We start from the raw sequence: 19,177 nt of genomic DNA, 5'->3' as shown, positions 1-19,177 counted from the left end.
TTAACAGGAAGTGGTTCTGTTTCTCTTCTTCAGATTGAGCTTCAGCGACTCGTCTCGGTGCTTGTCGCCCCCTGTCGCCCAATAAGCACATTACAGCACCGGGTCTATGGCAATCAACACTCCACACATGACAAGAGGCTGATTTTAATCCTCACAGGCTTCTAACTTTTAAATCCGTCAAAATTCGTAATACATTTTTTGCTATCCTTATCCTATTCTGTAAAAAAATTATTCAGTAAAAGCACACTGAATAGTCTATAGTCAGGAATTCAAAACTTCAAAGAGCATGCAAGAGGACACAAGCCAGTGTCTTATTGTGCCGGTCCCAAGCCCAGATAACTACAGAGGGTTGTGTCAGGGAGGGCACTCGATGTAAAACTTTTGCCAAATCAAACATGCAAATACAGTGGTGAGGTGTGTTGTAGGTGTGACAGAGGAGTTCAAGGTGGAGGTCTCCCAGCAGAGAAGCACCTTCAGCGGCAGACTGCTGTCACACAGCGCCTCCACAGAGAGGCTGAGGTCCTCCTTCGTGCCCCGTGCCATCAGGGGGTACAATGACTCTCTCAGGAGGAACGGGGGGGAGGTGGCGAGGTCAGCACGGGGTTGAAAATGGATTTAATTTAATTTAAATTTAATTTTATACTGTTGTATATATATATATATATATATAAAATTTATTTATTTGTTTTTTATACTGTTTTTATATTTTAATTCAATTTTATACTGTTTAGATTTTATTTTATACTGTTTATATTTTAATACTGTAATATTTTTAAATTTTATACTGTTTATATTTTTAGTTATAGTTTAGTATATAAGTCCTGTTAGTGCTGCATGTGCCTGTCTGTTAGTGTAATGTATGTCTTGTAGTATGTCCTGTGATGTCAGTGTTTCCTTTTCTCCTGGTGTTTATCCAGTATTATTTGTTAAGTAATGCCTGAGCAGTGGATATATGCAATTTCCTCCGGGATTAATAAAGTATCTATCTATCTATCTATCTAGGTGGGACTGCATCAGGGATCAGCTCTGAGCCCCTTCTTGTTCGCTATGGTGATGGACAGGCTGACAGACGAGGTTAGACAGGAATCTCCATGGACTATGATGTTTGCAGATGACTTTGTGATCTGCAGTGAGAGCAGGGAACAGGTGGAGGAGAAGCTAGAGAGGTGGAGGTTTGTCCTGGAGAGGAATGAAGGTTAGCAGGTAAGACAGAGTACATGTGTGTGAATGAGATGGACCCAAGTGGAAGAGTGAGGTTACAGGGAGAAGAGATTAAGAAGGTGGAGGATTTTAAGTACTTAGGGTCAACAGTTCAGAGCAATTGTGAGTATGGAAAAGAGTTGAAGTGTGTACAGGAAGGACGGCACAGGTGGAGAAAAGTGTCAGGTGTGATAGAGGAGTTTCAGCTAAAATGAAAGGTGCACAAAACCATGGTGAGACCAGCGATGTTGTTTGGTCTAGAGACAGTGTCACTGAGGAAAAGACAGGAGACAGAGCTGGAGGTAGCAGAGATGAAGATGCTGAGGTTCTCTCTGGGAGTGACCAGGATGGATAGGATCAGGAATGAGTACATCAGAGGGACAGAACATGTTAGAGGTTTTGGAGATAAAGTCATAGAGACCAGACTGAGATGGTTTGGACATGTCCAGAGGAGAGATAGTGAATATATTGGTAGAAGGATGCTGAGTTTTGAACTGCCAGGCAGGAGGCCTAGAGGAAGACCAAAGAGGAGGTTTATGGATGTAGTGAAAGAGGACATGATGGTAGTTGGTGTGAGAGAAGAGGATGCAGAAGACAGGGTTAGATGGAGACATTTGATTCGCTGTGGCGACCCCTGAAGGGAAAAGCCAAAAGGAAAAGAAGAGCATGCTAATATTAGCAGGGTCATTGTGCGTTAAAATGTTAAACCTGAGGTGTAGCACATTCTTAATGACATTTTATTGCTTGAAATGAGTTGCATATTTATTTTTGAGGACATTATTTTTGAATTTTAAACATGATACTTCTAATTTTACTTTTTTAAATTAACTTCCTACAAGATTTGAAAGTGACCATTTCTCCAACTCCAATACAATGTCACAGTATCGGCTTAGACCAAACCTGTGTGGAGTTATATGACCAAGAGTATTTTGTCGGTATTTTTGACCGGTGAGAAAGCCTTTACAACTATACATCTTCGATTTTCAAACATATTACGCCCAGTTCAAGGAGATGAAATTTCTTCAACTATATTTTTTAATTTAAAAAAACTGAACTTAATGTTGTAGCTTCATCAAAAGTCAATTAAGAAAACAACAGGATTAAGAAAACATTCTTTGAAGACATGATCACTGTTTCACTGCCAACTATAGAAATGCAACAGTCTGAGAGACAAGGAACTGAATGGAAATGTCCCATTTTATACATAATCTATCAAACATACATGATGACAGAGTGTTGACCAGTGAATGATGAAAGTTTCATAACAGTTCTATGATGTCCCTCCTTTAGGTCAAAATGTTAAGACGTTACAATTTACAGAGTAAAAAATAATCTACACAATCTCCTCACAGAAGGTTGTCATCAACTTCCTTTAAGTTCCTTTGCCGACAACAAGAAGAATTAATGACTCCAGATTTCTAATTCAACAGGAAGTTATGCCCAACCTAAAGGTTGTTTTGCTGCTGGGGGGAAATGTATGAAGTCAACAAATTTAAAACAAGGAGTCAAAGCACAGCTTGAGCTGAGATCACGTATCGCTTGCCAGCACAGAATGATGCACTTTCGCTGTCAGGAACGTGTGTTTGTGTACACAGAAACAAACACAAACACACATATATATCAACGTCGTCTGAAGGCGCGGGAGATTCTCCAGGCGTTGGGCTCCTCGTAACGGTTGTACAGAGGCTCAAGGCGCTGCTGCTTCTTCTGCTTACTGAGACGCGTAGGATCGGACACTTTGAAGAAGGCAGGCGCAAACTCCACCAGCCAGCGAGGGTCGATGGTGGTCACCTCCCGCATGTACTCCTTTGTGGTCAGCACCAGCTCATGGTAGACAACCCTGAGGATCAAAAGAGAAACGTGTCACTAAGTTATTCATATATTCAAAGATTTTATTTCTGACTTGGCCGATAGAAAGAACTGAGGAGCTGTCGTACCACTCAGGCTGCCGATTGAACAGAGCACTGGAGGGGTGGATGTACACCACCTGCTGGTCTATAAGGGTGCGGTAGCCCTCCTGAGGATCCTTTTTGGCTGCATTCCTGAAGAAGCCACTGCAGATGGCTTTCTGGACCCGGACTGTGGCTTTAGCGCAAGATACCACGTCAAGTTTATGTCTACAGACAAGAGAGGAGAAAGTTGGAGGTTCATGAGGAAATCTGCTGTTTGAGATTCAGTTGTGGACATTTTACTATGTCCCTGCACCATACCTGTCCATGATCCCCAGCATCTGTTTGCGGATGTCCTGAGCTCGGCGCAGGGAGCGAGCCTGGATAAAGTTCTCGTAACACCAGGGGTTGGAGAACTTGTTGTTCTTCCAGGAGTTGTAGACGGCCAGCAGGGTCAGGTGATCCCCCTCAGGCTGGTGAAACTTGGCCTTCTTTTGGTCGGCCAAGGCCTGCTTATCCTTTACAAGAAAAAGAACAAATGAGTAAGAGCAGATCTAAGTCGCAAGAGGGAAGACTTCACTAGAGTATAAAAAAAAGCAAAGAAAGGAAAGTTCAGCACTACCCACAGAAAAACAATTAATTATTAAATACAGGACTCATTAAAGAAACATGGACCCCACTGTATATATGTCATTTTAAAAATTTAACGTGACAAAAATAAAAAATGCATTAAGTTAAACAGAAAGTTTAGTGGCGGGCGTACTTTAGGCCTGTAGAAGACGTTCTGGACAGACAACATGGAGACGATGGTCAGCATCTCTTCGCTGCAGCCCAGATGGACGGACATGATCAACATCTTACACAGCATCGGCTCCAGGGGGAACTCGGCCATCTGGATGACAAAATGCAAAATTAAAAACTAAGCATAAAATACATTAAAACAAACGCAAAGAGAAAAAGACGCAACTAGAGTGTGTTTAAAATAGACGACAAGGAGGATTTCAAAGGTATGTCAAAGTTTGCTTGCGAAGAATCGAAGGAAATCCATTCCTCACCCTTCTCCCCAGTCGGGTGAGCAAGCCCTCGTCGTCCAGAGCCCCCAGCGTGTAGAGCTGCTCCATGGCTGTGATCAGCGTCTCCATAGGAGGAGCATCCATGAAGTCAAAAGACAGGAGGTCATTGATGCCCATAGCCTGGTGGATGAAACAGATAGAGCATGTATGTGATTCGCCCCATAGTCAAAACATGACAGTTCTGTGAGGTCAGTGTTGAAATTTCATTCGCTCATACAAGCTTCTCACAGGCGGTGTGAAAACCAGTATCAACGCCAGCTTTACCTCAGACACACTGGCTCTGTTTCTACGCCTCTATCTGGAGCTTCCCTTAAGACATAATTTTTTTGTATTTGCTGAGCTACCTTCAGAGACAACACGGTGCTGGCCAAGTTGGTTCTCTGGATCTCGGGGACGTTGGTGGTCAGCATCTCGTCCCTGTAGGCTCTCTCAGTGTAGAGCCTGTAACACTTCCCTGGGCCGGTCCTGCCGGCTCGACCTGCCCTCTGCTTGGCCTGGGCCTGAAAGTAAAGTGAAACAAAATGATTCAATACCTGCTCAGCTAAGTGCTGATATCAGGGAACAGGTAAGTCCATAATAAAAAACATTTTACCTGTGAGATGGGCGTCACCACCAGCTGGTCAATGCCAGTCTTAGAGTTGTACACTTTCTGCTTGACAAACCCAGGATCCACAACATAATAGATTCCATCGATGGTCAGAGAAGTTTCTGCGATGTTCGTGGCAATCACCACCTGACGGGGAATAAAGTTATAGAAGCTAACATGAAGGCCAATATCAATATCAGTCAGAGAATGGCCTGTGAGAAGAAAGTTAAAACATAAAGTACGACCAAAGGAACGATGACTCTTTAAAAAAAAAAACACCAACTGCTGCCAGTTTTTACAAGACATGCACAGACTGAATTCTATTGAGCTATTTTTCAGTCCAGAACAATTTATCAGAAAGACTAATGTAAACTGTCGTCACCTTTCTGCTGCCTGGCGGTGCAGGGTCAAAGATCCGGGTCTGCATTTCACTGGGAAGAGCAGAATAAACTGGCAGAATGATCAGTTCAGGGACATCAGGCCCCAGAGACTTCATTCGCTCATACAAGATCTCACAAGCTGTGTCGATCTCTTCCTGTCCTGTCAGAAACACCAGGATGTCACCTGGAAAGAGACAGGAAGTCGTATTTTAAGATTGTAGGACTATTTTTATAAAGAAACCCAGTGTGTGTTGAGATTTAAATCCTACCAGGAGGTTCAGTCAGGTGGATTTGCATGACTGTGATGAGACTGGCATCCAGGTAGTCCGTCTCAGGTTCTTTGGTGTAGAGAACCTCAACCGGATACGTTCTTCCTGGGATGGTGAAGATGGGAGCTTCATAGAAATACTGAGAGAACTTCACAGCATCCAGCGTGGCTGAAGTTACGATCAGTTTCATGTCGGTGCGTTTCTGTACAGTCTGAAGGAGGAAAAATTTGTCTCACAAGCTGCACAACTTGTATCCTCCCAATACCTAAGCCCCTGCTCATCCTGCTTACCTTCTTCAGCAAACCAAAGAGAACATCAGTGTGGATTGTCCTCTCGTGAGCTTCGTCCAACATGATAATCGAGTACTGGCCCAGTTCAGAGTCGATCAGGCATTCTCTCAACAACATGCCGTCTGTCATGTACTTGATCACCGTCTCAGGGCTGGTGCAGTCCTCAAAACGGATGGTGTAACCCACCTGGAACATTAGACAATAATAATAATGGATTTGATTTATATAGTGCTTTTCTGGACACTCAAAGACGCTTTACATTGGATCCATCATTCATTCACTCCTCATTCATACTTGGTGATGGTAGACTACGTGTGTAGCCACAGATGCCCTGGGGCAGACTGACTGGGAGTAGCTGCCAATCTGCACCTACGGCCCGTCCGACCACCACCGGAACAATCACACACATTCACACACCAGCGAGTGCCCCACTGGAGGCAAGGAGGGTAAAGTGTCTTGCCCAAGGACACAACGACAAATGACTCGGCGGGAGCGGCAATCGAACCACCGGTCTTGAATCATTGGACGACCTGCTCTACCACTGAGCCACGGTCAGTATAGGTTTATTAGCCTCCTGGATTTGAACCTGAGAGTAGAACATATCTTTATTATCTTACATGATCAATAAGTGCGAACACAGTTAAGGTTGCATCGCTTACCTCTTGTCCCAAACAGCAACCGTACTCCTCCGAGACTCTCTTGGCCACCGACATGGCGGCGACACGACGGGGCTGCGTACAGCCTATCTTCCCCCTGGTGGTGTAGCCTGCCTCTGCCAGGTACTGAGTGATCTGAGTGGTCTTACCAGACCCGGTCTCTCCGATCACAATAAGGATCTGGTTGTCGTGAACAGCCTATGACACACCAACAGGAAGAGGAACGTTACAAATTGGCACTAAACTTGCACACCTGCATTTAATTGCTGATTAAAGTTAACATTTGTAAAAGCTGCCACAAGAGGATTGATAATGATGAAACCATCTGTACTGAGATATCGGTATTTCATTATTTTATTCTACATTTCTGCAGGGATCTCTTTTTTTTATGCTTCAAACCTAATAATCTAGTCATCAACATCCAGCAGATGTTTCCCTTCAATGCATCTCAAAGTAGAATCTACTTCAGCCTAGACATCTGTTGGTTCAAGTATAATAAAAAGCCTCATGAGAATAAACTCTAAAATCCCAAGGAAAAACTTGGGATCGTGAGTCTTTTAACACTTACCTACTGACAAGAAAAGGCCATTTAGTAGTTGTTGTTTTTTTTAAACATTTACACAAAAGAGGTACAAACCTCTAAAAATTCTCATTTTGATTTTGCTTCTTTAAGTGTGACAAACCTGAATTAGCTGCTCCTTCAGCTTGTAGATTGGCAGGCTCTCCCTCTGCTCCAGGATGGAGAGCTGTGTCTTCTTTCCATAGGAGGCCTTGTTGCCTCCAAAGGCATGCTTCTTCCACTCTGGGATGTCATTAGGCATCATGCCAATGCCCCTCATGTTGGCTGCAATCTGCCTACCGTCAGCTGCAAAAAGATGAGAGATGTATTTAATAAATTAGTGTTAAAAGTGTTCACGTTAAGACTTCAGGCACATAATCCTGAAACCTATTACTGACACATCTGGCCAGTCACGGAAGGATAACGCCCACCCCCGGGAAAAAGACCAAACAGACAAGCTAGCTGGCCTGACATGTGGCTGCTGGAAGTCAGATCTCCTGGTCTGAGGGGCCAAGTCTGGGGTGTCAACTCAAGAGCGAGCTAGAACACAGTTTGTTTAAAAAAATATGATGATAACCAAGACCAAAAGCATTCAAATCAAACATATATTTAAATGCAAACTGGGTTTAGATAATTCATGAGCTATTGCAAACCAGCAGCTGTTTTTAAGCACAGTCAAGGATAGGATAGGTCACATCTGTGACTTCCATCCATCAGATATGTGACATTAAGTCATTCCTGACCGTCTGGCAGCGGGTCGACCCAGTGCTTATTCAGCCCCATGGGGATGGAGTCCATCTCCGCCTCTCGCGCAGCCTGTTTCAGCTCTCGTCTCTCCTTAGACAGGGCATTCTGCATCATGGCCGCTTGAGACAGGGAGCCATCTGGATTCTACAGACAGAGGGACAACACAGGGACAGCATTTTATTAACCTGTACATGTTTGCATTAAGATTCACTGGATACATGTGTTTAATAGCTCCTGAAAAACAATTACATTTTCCTAAAGATAATGATTGTTGTAAATATTTCAATATTTAATTTCTAAATTACCACCAATATTAATGATTCTTCACCAACACTTGAATGTGATGACATGTTCAGAAATACACTGTACCTTGACAATCTTGACAGGGCTCATGTCCATGCTTTGTTTTGTGTGTCCCCTCAGGAATGGAGGTTCTTCTTCCACAAGCTCGATCTCCAAGTCTTCATCTGGATGGTAGTGAACATGTTAACAAGCAGCCATTGACAGAACACTTCATAAGAATGTTCATCACTTTGGTCCCTCTGAATGACACTACAATACAAACTGCTAGCGTGTGTAAAAGTGTCTAAAACTTTCATTAACTGATTGAAAATTATTCAATTTTTACCTTCTTCATCATCAACTTTAGGGAGGATTCCTGTCTCATCATCAAAATCAGGGAACTCTTCTTTAGACAAGACATTAGCAGCAATCATCTGTAGAAAGAGAGTGTGAGACTTAGCATGTGAAATCAAACAATGGCTTCAGTTGTTTCCTTATCTTTACACACAATGTGTCTAAACATAAATACTACATAGACACACCTGTTTGATCTCCCACTTCTCTGGGTCAGAGATTTTAGTGAGTCTCTTGCGCTCCAGGGTGTCATCCTGCTCCAGCTCAGGGGCGTGGACCTGATTTAGGTTGCTCGGTCGGTCAGGATTCCTCATGTAGATCTCTTCCCCTCCGTCTGGGCCTACATTTCTCCTCCTGTTGGGATTCAAATCTTCTCCTGTCTCCTGGTCCACATCCTGTTCAAAAATGCAGCAAAAAAATTATTTATAGACTATCACTATTACTTATCTTTCATGTAATGGGAATTGAAAGACCTCGATTTACCAGCTGAATTTTATGCACAAACATAAAGTCCAAACTACCCTATCTCTGATGTATTAAACAAAAAGTCTACATACCTTCATGCTAAGGCTGGTCTTGGAGCCCGTGAAGGAGAGCACCTTGACTTTGACTCTTTGACCTTTGCTGACAACATCAGCTACGTTGGCCACGCGGCCCTCTCTACGCAGTTCAGAAATGTGAACCAACCCTTCCCATCGTTTCCTACAGAGAGAAAATCAACACAGAATTACGAACAGAATAACAGACTGGAAAAAAGAATCTTATGCTCCACCTAAGCATAAACCAGTATATAGAATTTGTGATTTTGATCATACTGACCTCAACCCTTCCAACTGAACAAAGCATCCAAACTGCATGATACTGGTAACTTTGCCATTATAGATGTCACCAACAGAAGGCTCTTCTGGAGGAGGACGGTCCACATGTTTGTCCTTCCAACGGTCAGAGTCTCTGTCTTGGTCTTTTCTGGGGCTCGGTGAGCGATCATTCCAGCGAGAAGATTTTTCTCTTCTTTTGCCACGATCTCTTTCCCTGTCTCTCTCTCTGTATCTGTCACGATCTCTAGAGCGAGATCTGGACCTGGAGCGAGAACGATGGCGCCTCCTCCGGTCCCTTTCCCGGTCTCTGTCTCTGTCTCTGTCCCTGTGTCGATCTCTTTCTCTGCTTCTACTCCTACTGCGACTGACTCGTCTGCTCTTTTCTGACCTGAAAGATTGAGAGACAAAAACCAGAAACATTAAATAGGGAAAGCCTCCAATAGCACACACATATACAGTTTTGTTTCTTTGGTGATTGACATTGACATTACATCATCCGTTTCAGTAGAACTGTTTGTAATTTTCATTTAATAAACAGATCATACAGAACTCATCTGCTGATTTTGATTTCAGGACAGAAAATGAAAACATCAGCGTCTGACCTGCTCTTGCTGGGTTTGGAGTCTGTTCCACTGACGCTGGGCATAAACATCTCCAATTCTTTCATGGCATCAGCTGCAACTTTCACATCATCTTCATCAAGTAGCTTCTGAGGAAGCCAAGAGGAACAAATAATATTTGCAGCAAAGTACAATAAAACATATTGAACAGCAACATTGCAACATAGCTGTGCTAGAAAGAAGATGAACTGCCTTACATTAGTTGGTTTTTTTTGTTTGGTTTTTTGAGTATTTTTTCAAGCTCAAAAAACAAAACAAAAAACAATACACTCATCCAAGAGTAGCAATTATTGAAATACTGTCACTGCCACCAACAAAAAATGTGTAACAGCCATGTACCCTTGGTGCTGGATCATTTGGTCTGCAGAGTGCAGGGAACAGCTCCTTCAATTGATCCTTTTCTGACTTGGGTTTGACCAAATCTTCAGAAACTGAAAGTAGAAAGGTCATTAACAGAGTTTTTTAGTTGCAAATGGTGAAAAGTATGACCCAACAGTATATGACATTAAACAAGGCAAGAAATGGATAGCCACTAAAAATACAAACAAAGTAAATTTACTGTTGCTTTAGGGGTAAATGCCTGTCAAGGTAAAACATAAATTCACTGCTCCATAGAGTTTTACTTCTGCAGTACCCAGTTTTATTTTAAATAGCTGCAGTGCTCATAAAAATAAACATAACCAACAGTACATAATTTGCACTGGATTGTTGTTACTGTAAACATGAATTCACTGTTGGTATATTCACTAACAGTAAATAAATTAAAACTACTAATACTATGGCAGCTCAGCAGGAAAAAAGCTTAATTAACTTACCTTTACTGGTTGATGCCTTGGAAGGAGGCCGCATGGTCTGAATGAGCCTGAGCAAATTACTGATGAGAGAGTCCTATAGGAAGCAACAGAACAGATAGGGACAATATTTTAGATATTGAAGTTGGCTGTGAACGTGAATCACCGTTAATGAAGCATTTAGCTTTAAACTTACTGTAAATTCGGCTCCATTTTGGAGCAAAAGATCTTTGAATCCATCAAACGTCGGTTGTTTTTCAGCAAGGTCTATAACAAATTCAGCTGCAAGGCAATAAAAGAACAGATAATTAGCAGAAAAAATGACAATATATTTCAGTAGGGCCTGACGTTGGTAGAGATTTATATTAGAGTCGTAAACAATTGCAAGAACTAAGAGAAATAAATACTAAAAAGTATTTAATCTTGTAGCAATAAATTCCAGCTCAGCGTTAAACCCATCACAATATGGCTAACTTTAACAGTTAGCAGAAGCTAGGTGGTTAGCCAAGCTTTTAGCGTAGCTTTATCTTCGCGGAGCTATTCACGGTAATAAAATACACACCTAAGTCTTTGTCGCTTATTCCCAGATGGTTGTCGAGCTCCGTACAGACTTTAGACACCAGAGACAAATATTCAAGCTGCGACAGCTCGTCAACTCCAACGTCAGCCATTCTCCTCGAATCTTGTTGTGTTTAGTAGCGGAAATCGACGGCAGGCACATTGAAGGCTGGTAATTAAACGTCATAATAGTGCGCCCCCCGCTATTGGCTCACAATAAATACGTCACCATAACGGTCACGTGGGTAACGAGATTTGCCACACGATGGCGGTAAAACCCCTGAGAATATGTCCACGATAGCAACACTAATGGCGTCTGCACATATGTAGTTTATACTCTTTTATGGTTTAATATGAATTCTTCGTTTGGGTTTTGAAATAAACTAACTCTACAGTATATGCATTTCCCCTTATATATTCTGCATGTTTGAGGTGCATCAGTTAAGTAAAAGGCGAAATAAGCTGAAATACTGTCCTCCTTTTTTGTGTCATCCATGTGTTCTACAGTAGATTTTATTTAACTTTGGACAATGTATAATGCATCTATCCTCGAATCTTTTCAAAGACAAGATTTTGTACACCACTCTTTATAACTGTCTAAAAACATCTTTTGTAGACTTAGAGGCTTAACTGTCGCTCTTGGGTAGATGACAACAGCTAAATTATGTCTGGTATGGCCTTGTTGCTTAAATAATTTGTTGGGATGCAATAAAGAATTTACTAGCCTTAACAATTTTAAGATAATTTAGTTGCAGAAAGGGGATGTTTGTCATTCCAATTTGCTCAAATGTGACTAAAGTGAGCTTCACTGTGGGGCCATATAAATGTACTTAAAAGCTGATTTTTGTGGGTTGTTACCTATTTATGAGGGAAATCTTAATTTCACAGCATAAATAATATCACAACCGTGTGCTCTAAATTTGTGGCAAATGTTTGGAAAAGGCGTGTCCCACTGAGAAATCCCCCATGCACAATTGTACCCCAGTTGTTCCTGACCTCATGTACGCTCTCATGTCATGAGAACACTGTGCAGTCAGGCTCTAAAATCTTCCCATAAATAAGGAGATTGCTGCAGTACCAAAATGTACAAATGCCCATGGTTTTGCAGTGAGATGTTTAACTATCACACATGGATGTCATTTTATGGATTTCATAGTTTAAATAAAATTCTTATTTGGGATCCAGAAGAAATATTTTGAGCATAAACAGATTGTTATTGGTAATTATTTCCAGCATTTTGCCATATACGTATAAAGATAACAAAGGATTGGCAGGTTCAGTTTTTCATTTGCCAACTTGGTAACTTAATTACACTTTTGTATGATCTATGTATACAAATAGATTTTTCCAAAGTTAATTTAAGGCCATCAAACATGGATGAAGTGACACGCTTGATGAAGTCAAAGAAAAATGATGCAACCTTTTAAGGCTGACATGTTTTTAAATTTCATGATTCATTTAGCAAATAAAGGCAGTATTTTTGATGTATAGATCTTTCCAGAAATCTGTATTTGCCATTTTATACTACTGTTTTGGATCATTCAAAACATTGTCAAATAAGCTCTGCTTTGACTCACTGTTTTAGCCGGAAGGCAATGCCAACTGTATTTTTGGCAATTCTCATATTAGAGTGGGATACATATTGATGGTTCAGAAGTTAAAGAGGATTCACTTTTAATACTGCAGTGGGTGATTTTCCAATTTTCCCTTGAAAATTAGCAAAAGGAGCATATTTAAAAATTATATAAGACAAGAACTTTGGCTTACTTTGTGCACAATTTATAGCAGCGAATTGCTCCATGCAATCTTGGGTACTTAGCTCAGCCTTATGCTACAACTCTATCTCAGGTTTTTATCTTGGCCAGTACACAAAGTGTCACTGCATGCAGTCGTGATTCATGGTTTTGTACTTACTAACGGGCCTTTGGCTCACAGAGGCTTAATGTGTTTTACTGAAAGAGAAGTGAGGATCGGTAAATCAAGCATGCACATCACATGACTTTGTATGTGCTGTCAGGGTCATCTTAAGGTGTGTTGTGTTTATGTTAAGACTACAAACTGGTATCCAGGATGTGGAAGACAGTCTACTCCACCGTCCTGGAATAACCTTTTATACACTTCACAGCACATTCTCAGCTCATTGACCCTTTGGACCCTCGTACGCAAACATTTCGTGGTCTGTTTAATCTACATATTCCCCTCTGCTGGTGCCTCACAGCCTCACTCCTCTCAGACCTCCTACTTTTAATCACTTTATTAAATGTTCCTCATTAGTCACCTATAATTATATCATATTTCACACACTATCACTTAATTCCTAATTGAGAAAGTATTAACATGTTCTTCCAGGAGCCTCATATTCACACATTATACATTTAAAGAAAGTTAACCTATGAAACCTAACCTATGTCTGTCTGTCTTTTACAGTATTTCACACTATAAGCACAGAACCTGTAAACTGAGGTTATGTTATTATTTTTGCTGCAAGTCTCATTTGTTATGTTCCCAGTCTTACTTTTTAAAAAGGACACAATTTATATGTTTATGATTTCCTGTGTTGACTTAGATAAGAATGTATCATCTAGTAAATATCTACTTTCCCAGGAGAGAGTTTTCTCAGATGTCCCATGTGAGCTTTTCCAAGTCAGAGCATTTTTTATTTCCCAAGGTCCCAACGCTGCAATCCGTGCAACAGATCTGCATGTATGGCACTAATTCTATTCTTTAAACTAAAGCAAACTTTAAAGTTTCAAAATCTACAAGTGGGATAATTACTTTTTATGTCATAAAACAAATAAAAACCTGCTTATATGCCGACCTTATGTCAAGCATCTAACTGACAACTCAGTCACGAACGCAGTGACCTTAGAATATGGTGAAATGTAAAGAATGATAACTTATTTCTGATGCCAGTAGCGCTCTATAATCTTCTACATGAATGGAAACTCTGGTTCTATAAATGTTATGTGCAGCCCTGCAGTTGCTCCGTATAAAAGTAAATTAAACAATGTAAACGCAGCTGCTGTAGGGGATGTAATTGTAGCCCAATTCTAAGTACGGCAGGACCCTTACCACTCACACCTATAAATCTATACTTTAAACATAGCTGTCGTACTTTTGAACATTAGAGAAACAGCCAAGCTAACCGAGTTCCAATGCTTTCAGCACTTTTACACCAAGATAACTCAGGATCAGGCAATGGGTCTATAAGTAAATCCAAACTACAACCTTTGAAGGGCCTCCAGTGAACAGTGTCCACATACTTTTGGCCACACTGGACTGTAAAAGTCTATTTAAAATAACAATGGACGATAAACACCAGCAGAAACACGAGACCCAAACAGGTGGCATTGTGTCTCTTCTTTGGATTCATGGGGAATCTATTTATTTCTCCCAGCATCCATTTGCGTAGCTACACATCCATTCACTGTTCAAAAGAAAACATGCCTCATTTCTCGCCCCTTCCAGGTCCCCTGAGTGGTGTAGGCTTCCAACGCAACGTATATATTTTTCTTCACCTGACCACAGCAGTTCTTTCCCTTCGCCGTCCTCACCTGACCTGATTTCAGAGGACTAAGGGAAACGCAGCGGCGAGGGGAAGGGGAGGGGTTGGCCTCATGCTTACATAAGAGGTCTGTAATGTATACAGAACACATGGTACATGTTCATATCTGCCCTTGATCTTTGTACATCGTTTCCTTGGTGGAGCGGAGACACTGAGGATTAGATGGACTGAGAAATAGAGATGAGAAGAGGGGGAAAAAACAGGTTACTATTGGAGCAGATTCTTTAAAAGGAGATTGTGTGTTCAAGAGAGTAAAAGAGTCCAAGGGGGAGACAGAGGGGGAGGGAGAGGTATTAGCAGGCCATCCATTCTCCCTTGGGTCCCTTGGGTACTTGGATTTACATTCTTCTTGTCCACTGTCCTGTTAAACGCACATTTGTGTTTGCATGAAGCTCTTCATGGCCATGTTTGTGAGGAAACAAATGAAGATTAGGAGTTTCACCCCTGGCTTAGATGCAAAAAAAAGAAAAGAAAATTAAAATGTACAGAACGCCATGTACTTTTCTAGCTGGGCCCACGTGCATGCGTGAGGGAAAAGCCAGTGGAAGCGGATTGGAAGAAAACGGGGTGTTGGCAAACAGTCTTTGCGATTCAGCCATACACTGCAATTGACAGTGCAGCTGGCTGCAATGTTCTCCTGCTGTTGAGTGGAAAATTCCTACTATGACAGAGCCTGAAGTGCGGGAGAGCGAGGGTGTATGTATATGACACCCATGAAAGAGAGAGAGGAAAGAAGGAGGGTGATCCGAGGGGGCTGGGCTTTGGTCCAAACAGACAGCGAGGGATTGGTTGGCGGAAAACCTGCCTTTGTGAGATCACAGCCCCCACAACAGCTTCCACCCACATGGCAGATTTCATGTGAAAAGATCCACCCTGCCTACACCAAAATTATTATACAAGGACACTTATTTCGGAAGTCACTCAAATCACCTGCCATACAATGACGTCTGGCATGAAGTAGCAGAGAGAAGCCTGCTGGAAAGCATTGCAGGATTTAACACAAGCGCATGGGAAAACAACTTCAGCGTGAAAAGCAAAAAACAAGACCTGCAAGATTATTAACATTGCAGGGAAGGTGACCGACAAATACAACTTTGCATGAATTTGACAGCATCATATTCAGGAAGGCTAAACGTCTAACCGCAGATACCTGACACCCACTGCACTCCGAGTACGAGCTGCTCCCATCTGGCTCTCAAGGCCCTATGCCATACAGGTGCCGAATGCATAATGACTGCATAAGGGAACGCTTGTCGTTTTATGAGATCTGACCTCTGGTAAGGGTCGTGCAATCTTTACCGGCACATTTATACTTTATAAATGGCACCTTGGTCTATATTCTTTGGGAGAAGCAGAAAAAAAAGCATTCAAATGTCAGTCAAAGCAAAAAAATTGTATCACGCTATCTTGAATATTAAAAAAGGGATGAGAAAATTTAAACTTGTTTGATAGTATTTCAGAAAGTGAGAGCTCCAGAGTGGTGATCACGGAATATACTGGTATCATATAGCACTATAGGGTATTATGTAACTATGAATTGTTATTATGTACTTTATTTTGGTTCACTCACAGGTCTGTGATGTGATCGGCCTCAATTCCAGAAACATTACACAGTTGCCAGCAATAAAAACCTCTGATCAACCGACTAGCTTTCTAGCGCCAGATGGCAAAAAGACAAAGCTATGACTCGCCGCTGAACTCAGTCTATCAGAATTTAACCGCTAAGGAGACGGATATTTCCCACAGGAGGTGGTGGAGACCAAAACAGAGGAAAAAGCAGCATGATTATTACAAACGATATGAAACAGAGTCATCAGTCAACACTCCATCATAGCTCCAGAATGAGTTGGTGTCATTTTTCCGACTGTCTCCAAGTGGCTAAAAAGATCCAGTGATGGCCCTTTTGAAAAGTTGATTATTCATTGCATTGGCAGTTATTCGCTGTTTGACCTGAGACAGAATAAAAGCAGGTGAAAAATAATTTGTATATGACCAGAATGTTTACATAACACCTCATTTACATGTACCTTTACCTATTCCTGCTCTGTTCAGTGGTCACAACAATCCCTTCATCTTTAGACCACCAGATGGCAAAGCACTGTCAGGCTGACTGTCAACCTTAAGCGACCCTTAATAACCTGGTAAATCACTGCAGACCTTTACTCCACATCTTCATAATCATTCTTTCTCCTCTGCTGCAGGTGAGATTCCTACCTGGATCCTTCTTTTTGCAAGTAATAACCAGAAACTCCAGCAAATGAACCCATTCACATGAAGGAATTCTTTCGGCTTTTGACAGTTTGCTGAGCTGCTCAGTTCAACCTAATCCAAATTGCCCCGACATGTAGCAGAAGGATGCACCATGGCATGAGGATTTGCAAGGTATGTGTGATGATTTTATTTGGTCAGCATATCTGTAAAACAGAAACAGCTGGCGCTCACCGAGGGGCGTTAATACATCATCAGCAGACATGCTCGAAATTAAGTGAGTTATGATTATTATTATCATTTCTGACTGAGCCAACAGCCTCCCTGTCTGCAACGATGCATCAGTTGGACTTGAAGGATGAACAGGCAGACCCTCACTGGAAAACATCACCAACTTCTGATTCGATCCGTCAATAAGTCCAGACAGGATATGGCCAGACATGGGCTGATGAACTGAGCAGCGCTGCCAGCGATTTATTTTCCACGTTGATTCTGATTTGAGCAGACAAACCTTGTTTACTCCTCATTTAGCCATCATTCCAGCCCGCCCAGTTTGCATCATTTAGCTGCATGCTACCGTTAAGAACACTGTCCTTGCATACCACCGGAAAATATAGCTGTCCTCAATCTTAGTAGGATTATGTGATCACCATGGATTATGGTACACAGGGACGTTTACATTTTCATATCACTGAAACCTACATAGGGAATGATTCGAATATGTGAGGTAATACAGCTGAACTATTTAGAGTCGGTGTGAGGATAAGATATAGAATAAATGTTATGATACATTCGTCACTTAATGGGGATTAGAGATTAAAAAGATACCCAGCTGTGTGATCTAATTTCACAATTCATGATAGAGAAATGACTTAATACTTTATAGACACGTGGAGACAATGAGATGATGACAACACACAATTTTTGTGGGTTTAATTTATTAGACCATTTATGAAAACCCTTCAGCACATGATGTAGCTGGCTGGAGAACTGAGAGCCAAAAAGAGCCAGTGAGATGTCAATTTAGTCACATATTTATTACATAAATATATAGTAAAATAGACCAGCGACAATTACCATAAAAATATCTTCCTTTAAAACCCTGACCATAAACAAAGATTGGAAAAATCACACATCAACATTTACAAACACGTTGATTGTCTGGAACTGTCATAAGCAGCCCACCACAAAAACCTGACATCACACCACCCACTGGACTCAGGTTGGTTGTGGGGGGGGGTGGGGGTAGGGATGGGATAGGTTGGGGGGATTACAGGGGTTACAGGGGGAGGGTGGCAGGTGCTCTGGAGCAGCGGGACATTGAAGGAAGGACAGGTCCAGGTGTAAAAGGGATTGGTGTGATGGAGGTGTGGGTGGTGTGTGAGGAAATCACAGTAGATATTCGGATGCTTCCTGCGCATGTATGTGTGTGTGTCTGTGTGTGTGTGTGTGTGTGTGTGAGTGTGTGTGAGTGTGTGTGTGAAAGACGAGAAGTGTGTGTTTATTGAACCCAGACTGTTGCCTATAAGTTGACTGTGTGTACTCACATGTTGTGTGCTTTGTTGGTTAGTTGAAATCCTAAATATTGATCCTTGCTTTGCATGCTTGTGACAGTGACGACAGAATTAAATGATGACAATTATCATACTAAAAATATACCGGTAATAATAATAATTTCACATACTTCTTATTGTCTGGTTCAACCTGCACCAGATACCAGGAGGCTGTGGCTTGTAGTGTAGTATCCTGTACTGTTATCACTCACAGAAAAAGTCAACTGAATCAACTTAAAATGCCTTAAACTGCTTTTTTATTTTACCCTGAAAGTATATATTATCTGGCACCTCTGGATATAAACAGAAAGAGAGAGATCTGTTCTTAGTACAGTGAATGGCCATGTGTTTCCCTGTGTACTGCATCCCCTGTCCACTGCTTTGCAGGATACTACTGACTACGATGTATCTGCAAACTCTGCTGTACACTGCAAGAACAATGATTTATTCTTATACAGATTCTCATCTGGATTTCTATTCCCTTTGGCTTCGTATGCTCTCTCGAACTCCCTCTAGCCAAGATATTTCTGCAACTCACAAAACTCAGTGGCAAGAATGTTGAAGATGGAAAACTTTTTGATCAATCCTTTTACTTTACGATGATAAGTACGAGTAAGTCATAAGGTTTTACTCCAAGGAGGACCTCTAAAGTCACCATACAGTAGGTATTTGTGTTTAAAAAAACACCAGAGTTCAAAATGGTGGCATTTATGGGATATAATTGACTTTTTTTTTTTTTTTGCAGTTTGGAAAGTCCCACAACGTTTTTCTACAGTCTG

The 19,177-nt window shown here is 41.5% G+C and overlaps 1 protein-coding gene across 1 annotated transcript; it reads right to left on the bottom strand.

Annotated features, from left to right (window-relative positions):
• Nucleotides 1-1,953: 1,953 nt before the first annotated feature.
• LOC137588418 (ATP-dependent RNA helicase DHX8) lies at nt 1,954-11,244 on the bottom strand. Its single transcript, XM_068305501.1, has 23 exons — nt 11,077-11,244; nt 10,711-10,796; nt 10,539-10,611; nt 10,063-10,154; nt 9,706-9,812; nt 9,105-9,491; nt 8,843-8,987; nt 8,474-8,680; nt 8,278-8,365; nt 8,019-8,116; nt 7,646-7,793; nt 7,027-7,208; nt 6,347-6,541; nt 5,688-5,873; nt 5,398-5,608; nt 5,131-5,312; nt 4,755-4,895; nt 4,507-4,662; nt 4,145-4,282; nt 3,853-3,981; nt 3,411-3,607; nt 3,138-3,317; nt 1,954-3,040 (listed from the first exon to the last, which is right to left on the bottom strand). The coding sequence occupies exons 1-23, from the start codon at nt 11,183-11,185 to the stop codon at nt 2,821-2,823; spliced, it is 3,657 nt and encodes a 1,218-aa protein (XP_068161602.1). The 5' UTR covers nt 11,186-11,244; the 3' UTR covers nt 1,954-2,820.
• Nucleotides 11,245-19,177: the final 7,933 nt, after the last annotated feature.

This window comes from Antennarius striatus, chromosome 21, assembly GCF_040054535.1.
Source record: "Antennarius striatus isolate MH-2024 chromosome 21, ASM4005453v1, whole genome shotgun sequence".
Classification (NCBI taxonomy): domain Eukaryota; kingdom Metazoa; phylum Chordata; class Actinopteri; order Lophiiformes; family Antennariidae; genus Antennarius; species Antennarius striatus.
This window is presented reverse-complemented; position numbering and strand designations above follow the sequence as displayed.